At 57.9% G+C, this 10,256-nt stretch overlaps 2 protein-coding genes across 2 annotated transcripts in view; both read right to left on the bottom strand.

Annotated features, from left to right (window-relative positions):
- HS3ST6 (heparan sulfate-glucosamine 3-sulfotransferase 6) overlaps positions 1–8,062 on the bottom strand; it is a 126,926-nt gene extending 118,864 nt beyond the window's left edge. Inside the window, exon 1 of the mRNA XM_019542132.1 lies at positions 8,045–8,062. Within this exon, the coding sequence (XP_019397677.1) occupies positions 8,045–8,062 (18 nt within the window). The remainder of the gene's footprint in view (positions 1–8,044) is intronic.
- MSRB1 (methionine sulfoxide reductase B1) overlaps positions 6,695–10,256 on the bottom strand; it is a 4,242-nt gene continuing 680 nt past the window's right edge. Inside the window, exons 2-4 of the mRNA XM_019542131.1 lie at positions 9,222–9,450; positions 9,002–9,116; positions 6,695–8,174 (exon numbers count right to left, since the gene is read on the bottom strand). Of these exons, the coding sequence (XP_019397676.1) occupies positions 8,143–8,174; positions 9,002–9,116; positions 9,222–9,450 (376 nt within the window). The 3' untranslated portion in view covers positions 6,695–8,142. The remainder of the gene's footprint in view (positions 8,175–9,001; positions 9,117–9,221; positions 9,451–10,256) is intronic.

Below are 10,256 nucleotides of genomic sequence, written 5' to 3'. Positions count from 1 at the left end.
TGAGAGACTGTGGGACCTGAACCTGTTCAGCCTTCACAAGAGAAGGCTGAGGGGGGACCTGGTGACTGTCTATAAACTCACTGGGGGGGACCAGCAGGGTTTGGGGGAGACCTTGTTTCCCCTCGCGCCCCCCTGGCATGACAAGGAATAATGGCCACAAGTTGTTGGAGAGGAGGTTTAGATTAGACATCTGCAAGAACGACTTCACGGTCAAGGCGGCTAGGAGCTGAACCCAACGTCCAAGGGAAGTGGTGCTGGCTCCTACCCTGGGGGGCTTTAAGTGGAGGCTTGATGCCTCCCTGGCTGGGATCACTTGAGCCCAGCTTTTTTTCTCCTGCCCAGGCGGGGGGTCGGACTTGAAGATCTATAAGTTCCCTTTGACCCGACGCCTGTGATTCTATGAAGAAGTGATTATCGGAAGGACGAGGGTGGAAATCTGGACCAGCCAAGCCTGGCTCTCCAGCAGTATAATACAAGGTCCACGGGTGCAGGACTCAGAGCTAAAATCAGCTGCTGCACCCGGGAAAAGCACAGGTTGGGGGGGATATCTGTTCCAAAGGCACATCCATTTGTATAGATCAGGACAAAGAATATTAGTAGAAATGATGCGCACTCAGGAATGCAAGACAAGCCCCCAAAGTGAGCCTGTAAGTATGACTGATTAACAAATAAACCCTCACTAATTGCTTTAAAAAGTCGAATCTCAGCAGCTGAGGAGGGGGAAAAAATAAAATAATAAAAGATTTAAATTTTCCTTGGGCTAAACATTTTTCCAGCCAGCTCAGGCTTGTGCCGAACGCTCCCAGTCATTATCTCCCTAATTAGCGCACGCCGCAAAGTGAAAACAAATTTCAGCGCCTCGTGGCTCCGAGACTGGCTGGAGCGAAGCACCCCCACGAAGCGGGTCGCCGCCCCGACTCCCGGTAGGGGGGCGAATCCTTCGGGGTGCGAGGCAGCCCGGAATCAAGATGGATGAAGTTATTATCGGGCAACCACGTGAAATAAGCCTTTAATTTTATCCAGCTGGCGGCGGAGTTTCTCTCGTGACAGGTGTGCTCCCGGGAGGGTCGGGAGCCACGGCTCGGAGCGGGGAAACGGCCTTCCGTCTAATTACACTCGTTTCTGCACGCCAGTGAAAATCAGAGGAATGCCGTGAATTTTATTTTGGGTCATTGGGGGGGGGTGTGGAGAAAAATTAGCAGCTGCCCCTGGTTGCATGTCGAGGGCCTGACGTGCAATTAAAACAGCTCTTAGCGAACTGTCTGATGGAGCGGAGGGAAGTGCAGGTAACCGCCTTCACGCAGCTGTGCTCGACGCGGGAGACACCATCCTCTCGGCCTTGAATGGGCTCCAGCATAGTTAGAGGATGACGGCCCGTCTTCCGCACTGCAGGCAGGCCAACCCCTGCGAGAGTCCACGAATGCCTCCAGATGCGAGGATCTCCACTTTGCAATTTATAGAAGCCTAAAAAATTCAGCTTGGAGGGGACCGCAGGAGGTCACATCCCTTGCCCCAAGCAGGACCAGCCCCAACTGCATCCTCCCAGCCAAGGCTTTGTCTACCCGGGTCTTCAACACCTCCACGGATGGAGACTGCACCACTGCTCTGAGTAGCCTGTTCACCTCCATCCACATGAAAGGGTCTGTCTTCATAGCAAACCTTCCTGCAACTGGAGACCTCGTGATGGCCACGGGGCACCACTCTCAGGCTTTCCCCCTCACTTGTGCTTTGGCCCTTGGGCTCCGTGCAAGCAAGACCAGGGGGCGTCTGAACTGATCTGGCCTAAAAATAAAATGAAAAGAAAACCAAAAAAAAAAAAAGGATGCTGGCAACTGAAGCACGGCAGGTCCAGCTCTCAGTGCGGGGTGCTGGGACTCCCTTTCTCCCCTGAAAGAGTCACCAGGAAGCCCCCAAATGTCTCCAGACCCAGCAACAACGTCACCCAGCCGGGCACGTGGGGCAGGCTCTGCCTTGGCGAAGCCGCTGTTTGAGTTTCAGGGCACAACAAGGGCAGAAGTCGGCCCGGGAGTTATAAGTCAAATTAAAACCGCACCTCCTTTGCTCACCCACCTTTGTTCTTCCACCAGGCCCCTACTCAAGGCAAACAGCCCGACATGTTAACAGTCGTGGAAAAACCTGAAGGATTCTCACTGGGGAAGAGCAACGAGCTCCCAAACAGGAAGAGGAGGGTGGGGGTCCCTGCCGACCCGGGAACAATGCTGTGCTTTGTTCCCAGCGCTGCGCGGGGTTAAATCGTTTATCGGTACCAAATGCACGGAAACGATGCACGGTTCTTCCCCGGGCCGTGGCTCCAGGTTGGGGCTGCAGTGACACTGGTGGAAATTCAGAGTGAAGCTGGAGGGACTGGGTGAGGCAGGCTGGATCCTCTCCTCCCAGGCAGAGCAGTGGTGCGAGAGATGGGCCTGGTGCCAGGAGCTGTACAAGTACAGGGCAGAGCCCCAAATTGCTACCAATCTAACTCCGATGCAATGGAGGTTGGGGTCTCCTGTCATCACAGGTCCCTTGCCGCTCCCGTCGTGGGCTTGGCACGTCACGGCGCACTGAGGTGACCCCTGGCAGGCCTTACAAGCGTGTGGGCCCTTGGCTGCCACGCTACAGCACATCCCAAAGAAGGCCCAGACCTGTGGCTTCCCTTTTGAAGGGGACGAAGCCAAAATCCCAGGAAGCAAAGGGATGCAGCTAGCCAGGAGCTGCTCCAGATCACCTGCCCCCCAGCCAGGATCCAGGGGAAGCAGCCACAGGGAACGTCGCCCCCAGCTCTGCTCTCCAGCCAGGGGGTGATTAACACTAAATACCCTGGAAATCAGTGACGATCAGCAGTGATCACAGAGTGCATCCATCCCGGATGGTCCTTCTCGTGCCCATACAGGCTCTGCATCCCGAGCCACCACCTGCCCTCGAACCACTGCTCTCGCAGCTGGGGCGGGGGTGTTTTCTGCAGGCCATATGCAATGTGAGCAACTCCTGGCCCTTAGCACAACTCAGATGATGGCAGAGACGTAAAAGACCCCCGGATTTCAGCACCGGCTTTGTTCCCGGGGGGTAAACCAGGGGAGGATGTTCCCTATAAAGATCTTGCTCTGACACCTCCGTGGGGGCATTGCACATGAGCTGGAGGGAGGGAGATTTGGACTGAAAAGCAAACCTGACGGGAGGAACAGCCCCCAAGTCCAATGTGGCCGATTGCTGGCCCCGTTCTAGCAGCGGTGCTAGGACCTGGGACCGGAGAAGTCGAAGGGCCGGTGGGTCGGGGGGGAATCTGCTTGGCCCTACTCCTTGCCCAGCTGGGGATGTCTCCCTCTGTATTCAGGGGCACACAAGGAAGCGCAGACCCCACGAACTCACTACATCATTACAACCTCCGGAGAGCTGCAGGTCAGTTTGCGTTCTTATTTCCACCCAATGCAATTTCTGGTGTTTGTCTCTATTGAGGAAATGAGTCTCTGCCGGCCCTCCCCTCTAACGATCTTGCTTTCCACTCAAGCCACTTCAGGGGAGATCCGGCTGCTGGATGTCATGAAGACAAAAAAAAAACCCAGCCAGGTCAGAGAAAGGCTACCCGGGAGGACATGAATGATGCTTCAGACCACTGGAGAAGTTTACCCAGGCCTGGCGACATAATTCAATTTCTGTCCTCAGCGCCCTCTGCCTTGCTGGGTTCACGGGGCTGAGGTGAGGTCTCTTTGGCTCCAATAAGCAAAATAATCTTATTACATTAGAGCGGTCATTCGTCTAATAACGAAGGGCTGAATGGCGGTGGTGGGAGGGTGGGGGAGGCACACGACACAGCAACGCCAGCCTCATCGTGGCCCTTCATGGGCCACGATCTCCATGTGAAGCACAGGACCCGAGTGGGGTGGGTGTTCGCACCCGACACAGTGCCCATCACCGGGGCATCTGGGCACCCTGCAAATCCCGAGTCGCTTGAGCTGGTCCAGATCTCAGCAAGGCCCCCAGCGCCCTTCTGCCCTGCTGTCTGCTGCTTTGCGGGGCTGCCAAGAGCTCATCCTGTGCAGGGCAGAGTAGCCCCAGCCCACAGAGAGGTGCTGAGACCCTCCCAGGAGGGGTCCTGTGCTTCTCAGGATCGGGCCTGCAGAACTGGGCAAGGAAACTCCTAATGACGGAAGTGTTTGCAAGCCCTGCTGAACCAGACTGAGGTCCTGAGCTGGCTCTCCTGTGCGGTCTGCCACGTCCCAGCCAATGCACCCAGCTCCCTGCCCCAGCAGGACTCGTTAGCCGGGGCTTTGGTGCTGGGGCGCGTTCTCCGATGCCCAGCACAGAAGCTAGCAGCGATTCATAGGCCCATTGCGCTAAACCCCTGCACAGAGCCTGGAAGAAGAGGTGCTTGCACAAAGGATGAGGGGGGGAAAGCTGCAGGCTCACCGGCTCCAGCCGAGATCCAGGCTTGGAGCCGGAGTCTGCCTGCCTGACACTTAAGAAGAGCCCTGAGCGCGGCCTGCGGGCAGGAGGGCAGGAAAGGAGCCCGGCTTTTCAACCCAGAGCCCAGCAAGGCGGGGAGGATGCTATAGCAGGGCCAGGCGGGGAGCGAGCCCAATCCGTGGCAGCAGAGACCCCCGCCAACCATGCACCAGGGAGCCCAGAGAGTGCCCTCAGGCCCTGGTGACCTGAGCTCACTGCCTTCAAGGTTGCTAGCAAGCGAGCAGCAGCTGCTCCGGGGGCATCAGCTCCTGCTCAGGACACCCATGCAACAGCCAGGGCTTGTAAACCAGCCGCTTCCTTTTTGGGGGAGAACGGAGCAGTTTGGCAAGGCTGCCGTGCCACCTAGCGTCAGGTTTGGGGTGCTACACATGAACTGCGATGTCCCACAGGCAGGCCTTTCCGGAGCTGTTACTCTGAACTGGGTGTCCTGGGGCTGTCCCAGACAAGGACCGCGGCCCTGTTGTGCCAGGACATTCAGATAAGGACCAGACGGATGCTCCTGGCCCTGGCGCCTGCAGCGAGGTCTCAGCTTTAACACTGCTGAATCGACCCCGAGCCCTGGAACCAAGCCGTGCCACGGTCCTGCCCCACATCATCTCCTGCGTGGATAATGCCCTTCCACCCAACCTTGTACCCTCGTGCCATCCCCACGGGACCCTGTTGCTCCAGCCCTGTGCTCTCCCACCCCCACAAACTCTGCCAAGGCAGACGTCTCCATTCTGACCTCCCTGCGTCCTGACCAGCAATGTTGCCGTGATATGCCAGCCCTGTCCGCTGGCACCAGGCTGTTTAGGGGCGAGTGTGAGAAGAGGAAGGGGCCCTTGCAGCCTCCACTTCTGCAGCCTCCACTTCTGCAAGCACTTTCGCAATGGCAGGCACGTCTCCTCCTCCTGCTGAAGGAAAGGAGAAGTGGGGCATGCCAAAGGCTCCACTGTGCTCTCATCCCCCGGGAGCCCTGCAGTGAATGCCTTAGGGAGAAGGCAGCCAGGCGCTGCTGAGCTGCCTGGCACTTGGGATGAGCAAATCAAAGGCTGAGCAGCTTGGACCTGCCACAGAGCCCTGGAGGAGCAGCTTCTGCAATGGAGCCAGGATTGACGTTATGTGCTTAATGCACCCGACTACAATCGGGGCAGTGGTCTCGGCAGCAGGAATCAGTGCCCAGCAAGAGTGCAAGCATGCTGAAGAGTGCAAAGGGCAGGTGAAAGGGGGGGGAGGCAGATTTCATGCTATCAGAGGCACGAGGCAAAGTCCAGCTCTACTGCGTGAGGTAGCCAAGAGATGACACGTGCTGGGCGGAAACCTATATCCACGCCCGAGCCCTAGGACCGAACGTGGTTGCTGCAGTGGATGGGCAGCAGGTCCCGGCACTGCCTGCACTCCTAGTTCTGTTCTTGTCTTTCAATGCACTTGCTCCTAAGGAAACTGGGCACACGTGCACGTGTCCATACACGCACGCACACACTGTCCTTCCCGGCAAGCCAACACCTCTCCCGCATACCCACCCAGAGCTCAGCAGCAGACAAAACGCTTCTGAACCTGGCGCAGGATCCTCCTGGGGTGCATAACTCGGGCGTTACAGTTCCAGCTTCTCACCTTGCAAACGGCTCTTCACCGGCAGAGGTCTTTGGACACGGCCCTGCCGTCCGATTGAGACTCACCAGCTCAGCTCCCTTTGTCTTCATAAACCCGCAGCCAGCTCCAAGCATAAAAATGACCCTGGGATAAATCAGCTTGAACATTAAAGAAAGCGAACGTAAAGCTTTGGCCCAGAAAAGGAAGAATGACCAGAGACTCTGAGAACCGGCCAGCGACTTGGCTATTGCTGCTTGACATTGGAAGTGCCCCAGCGTGCTAGTGAGGGGAGCCTGTCTAAGTCCTAGACACACAACCAGCCTTCGATAGACTTGTCCTCCAAAACATATTTGAAGCTGGAGCTTGTGCTAGGCGCTGCACAAAGTCAGAGGAAAACGGGGCCCAGCAAGCTCACAACACGTCAGGATTCAGACATGTGGCTCTGAAGTGTCCGGTGCATTTTTGGGGCCAGCTAAGAAATATGTTTTTTCCCTCCTGATTTATAAAGTTAGTATGCTAGGACCACAAAAACTGCTGCCAGGACAATAAAACTGGAGCTCACAACACGCGCCCTGCACCCTGTGGGCTCCCGGCAGAACGGTTCTGAAAAACAAGCTGCTTCTCCACCAGAGGAAATCAACAGTTTATTATCAGGTCAACATGAGGAAATCAACAGTTTATTATCAGGTCAACATGTACAGAGGCAAGTGCAAAAGCAGCAGCAAACACCAGGTGCCTGAAGGGACAGAGCCCCCCGCCAGTGCCACGGTGTGAAGAGCTGGTCAAGTGCCCCGAGTACAGACGAACCGCAACACCGCTGGCCCTGTGGCAGGTTCCTTCCTTGCACCGCTCTCGCAGGGCCTCGTGGCCGCGTCCCCAGATAGAAAGGGCATGGGTGGCTAAAGGCAGGGCTCCCATCAGGCCTGTCTGCTGGAGCCTGAACTCATATACCAGCCTGAACCTGCACACCTGAAGCCACGGGGGGTTTTGCCTGCAGGACTGGGGCGCACATCTGCTGGACTCTGGACTCACAGAGAACAGAGCAGCTGCAGCCTCTCCAAGGAGGCAATGCAGGAGACTTGGACAAGAGAGCTGGACCCCCTTGTGCGTTTAAAGTGGCCGTGTTGCAGAGAGACTAAGAACGCCTGATGTGAGACCCTGGCCCGGGGGAAAGGCAGCAGGACCCAGGCACTGCACTCTGGGGAATCAGTGTTGTAGCCCTTTGGTATCAAGAGGTAATGTGAACACGGGGTTCAAAGCCTGGGTGATGCGTGCTGTAGCCAAGCCGGCTGATGCCAGCAGGAATCAGCTGTCATGCTCGCTAATGCTGACAGGCTGAGGTGAGAATAAACCCAGTGCAAGACAGGCCCCAGTCAGACCAAGAACCCCAATCAGGCTGTGAAATCACTTCTGTTCTGTGCAAATCCGAGGACAAGCCTGGGCCATTGTCTGGCCGGATCATACAACCATCCTCGCCCCAGCCCTCCCAGGGGAGTTTACGTGGGACGATTCATACCATGATCCCAGGCCAGAAAACAGCACAGGTGAGCAGGGCCAGGCTCTCCCCACAGGGAAACCCAGCGTGGCCCTTGCCTGCCCTAGGGCACTGGCTGGATTTCCCGAGGGGGGAACCGTTCGGAGCCTGGCGCCTGCTTCCGCTCCACTGCGGAGGTAAGGGTGAAACCCTGGCTCCAGGGAAGCCAACAGCAAAACTCCCGCTGAGGTCAGCAGGGCCAGAGTTTCAGCCACACTTCCTACTTACAGCGGAGAGGCCAAGGCATTCAGCAGTGGGCACCTGGCCCTGGCTAGGGCTGGGGAGCTGACAGCACTGAAAGCAGGACCAGACTGATAACAGTGCCAGCGGCGGCTCCCCCGTGTCCAGCCTGGGTCGTGGCTTCGGTGCTCTCCCAGCCCATGAGCCAGTGCCCAGCCTCCAGAGACTGGTATGGGTCTGCGCTGGGAAGCACGGCGCCGGAGAAGCCTGCAGGTCCTCCCTCCAGCAGATCCTCACCTGCTCCAGAAACACCATCACGACCACCCATCCTGCGCTGCCAGCACAGGAAGAGACTCACCGCAGGGAGGAGCAGCGTGTGAAGTGCGCCAGCTCGCTTACTTCCCCGTCAGCCCCTGGTCTGCTTTGGCTGCAAAACGGAGAGAAACTCAGTGTCAGAGCTGCTCTCACTAGCCTCGTGCACCCACAGCTCCTATTTCCCAAGCACCATGGGGCTGGGGCCAGAAGCTGGACTGGGATCACATGCTCTGGGCTTGTCCCCGGAGCCGTCGACCAAGGAAAACCCCATGGTGCGAGGAAGCCGTCAGCTTCTCAGCTTCCTCATCTGCAAGGCAGAGCGGGAGGGGAGGCAGTATTCATGTCTCTCCTACAGCTGCTGCGACACTTAAATATCACAGGCGGCGACCTGTTAGAAGGCAGCAGGGAGCTAAAATGAATGAGCAAGTTCACGGCCCCCCTCTTTACACAAACACCCAGCCATTCACCTCCTCCATCGCAAAGCCTCTGAGAGGCAGCTCCCTCCCTTCCCAGGAGCCCTGCCTCTGCTCCTTGGAAACTCAAAGGGGCTTTGCTCATAAACCTGCGAGCCTGGAAGGCAGGTCTGGGATCCCCAAAGCCAGTTGGGGTCCTTGTCAGGTGAGCTGAATGGGTCAAAATGAAACCCACTCTCTGCACCCCACTCCGGGATCCTTTATGGCCACCGTGGTTGTTTCTGGTGTGGGACTCAGAGCAGCTACAATCCTGGGCTGTGGCTGACCCTCTCTGAGAGGGAAGTTCAGAAAAAGAGCACCCCAGCCAAGGCAGGACTGGATGAAGCACTGCTCGCAGGGGTCTGGGCTGGGATTGTGCACCCCAAAACCAGAAGATGGACCAGTCCCTTGCTCACCCCACAACAGCCCCTGGAGCCACGAGCTGAACCAGGCAGCCAGGGAGCCGGGCACAGGGGGAAGCCCTCACCTTTGGGAACGAACTTCAGCGAGCTGCTGAATATTCAGAAGCGGGATTGCCCCTTCTTCGGCCCGTCGTTGAGGAACTCATGGCCCAGGCCATTGCCGCACTTGCCGCACGACACCTGGAAGAGAGGACAGCGGTGAGCGCAGGGACGTGCCTGTCCGGCCACCCTTCCCAGCCAGGGTCTGGGCCACAGAGGGAACACCCGGCGAGGCTTCGTGCCCACCTTCAGGGCTCCCGGGCGCTCCTCATACTTGGACACGCTGTCGGTGTGGACCGTCTGAGTGAACGCCGGCCACGGCGACGAGTGCTCGTACTTGGCCTGGCTGGAGAAGAGCTCGTAGCCGCACTTGGAGCACACGTAGACGCCTGGGAAGGGGGGAGCAGGCAGGTTAGCTGGGCTTCCACGGCACCTCCGCCCCAGCCTGGATCTGGGGCAGTCACATGAACATGTGCTGGATGTTGTCAGGGGAGCGCACAGAGCTCACAGGCCCCCACTGAAGGGGCTGGGGGAGATCCCACTTTGCCCCATCACAGCACAGGTCCTCTGACATGTGGTTTTTAGTCCTCTTGCATACACATACGTGCACAATCCCGCTGTCCTGGTAGGCACCACGTCCCAGCCCTGCCACGGGACCCATTCCCAGCTGGGCTCTTGCAGCTGACTGACTCCCCCATATTACCAGGCTCCCCTATGGACAGCCCAGTCCAACCCTGACTGCATGGGGAGGCAGGGGCAACCACAGGCAGTGGGGTCCTAAGGGGGGGCAGGAGCACCCTATAGACAGCAAGGCCCCTCCAGGAGAAGTGGGAGCACCCTATAAGCAGAAAGGTCCTTATAGAAGAAGGGGCACATTTTAAGCAGTGAGGCCCCTATGGGGGAGCAGCTGGCACCCTGCAGACAGGGGATGTTGTCTTTAGGGTTAGGGTCCCCATGGGGGCACCCTATAAGGGAGCATGGACACCCTATAAGCAATAAGGTCCCTACAGGGGAAGCTGGGGCACTGTATAGGCAGCAGGGTCCCTATGGGGGCAGGGGCACCCTACAGACAGTGGATGTTGTCTATAGGGTTCATAGATTGTAAGGGGCTGGAAGGGACCTCGCAAGATCATGGGGTCCAGCCCGCCTTGCGCTAAGCAGGAAAGACAACCGGGGGTTGGGGACCCCAAGTTAGGCTTGGTTGGGTAGGGGTAGGGGCAGGGGCAGGATTAGGGCCGGGGTTAGGCATGGGGTAGGGCCAGGGGTAGGGGCGGGGTTAGG

This window comes from Crocodylus porosus, unplaced genomic scaffold, assembly GCF_001723895.1.
Source record: "Crocodylus porosus isolate Cpor-Errol unplaced genomic scaffold, CroPor_comp1, whole genome shotgun sequence".
Classification (NCBI taxonomy): domain Eukaryota; kingdom Metazoa; phylum Chordata; order Crocodylia; family Crocodylidae; genus Crocodylus; species Crocodylus porosus.
The sequence above is the reverse complement of the archived record's forward strand: the minus strand, read 5'-3'. Positions and strand labels throughout refer to the sequence as shown.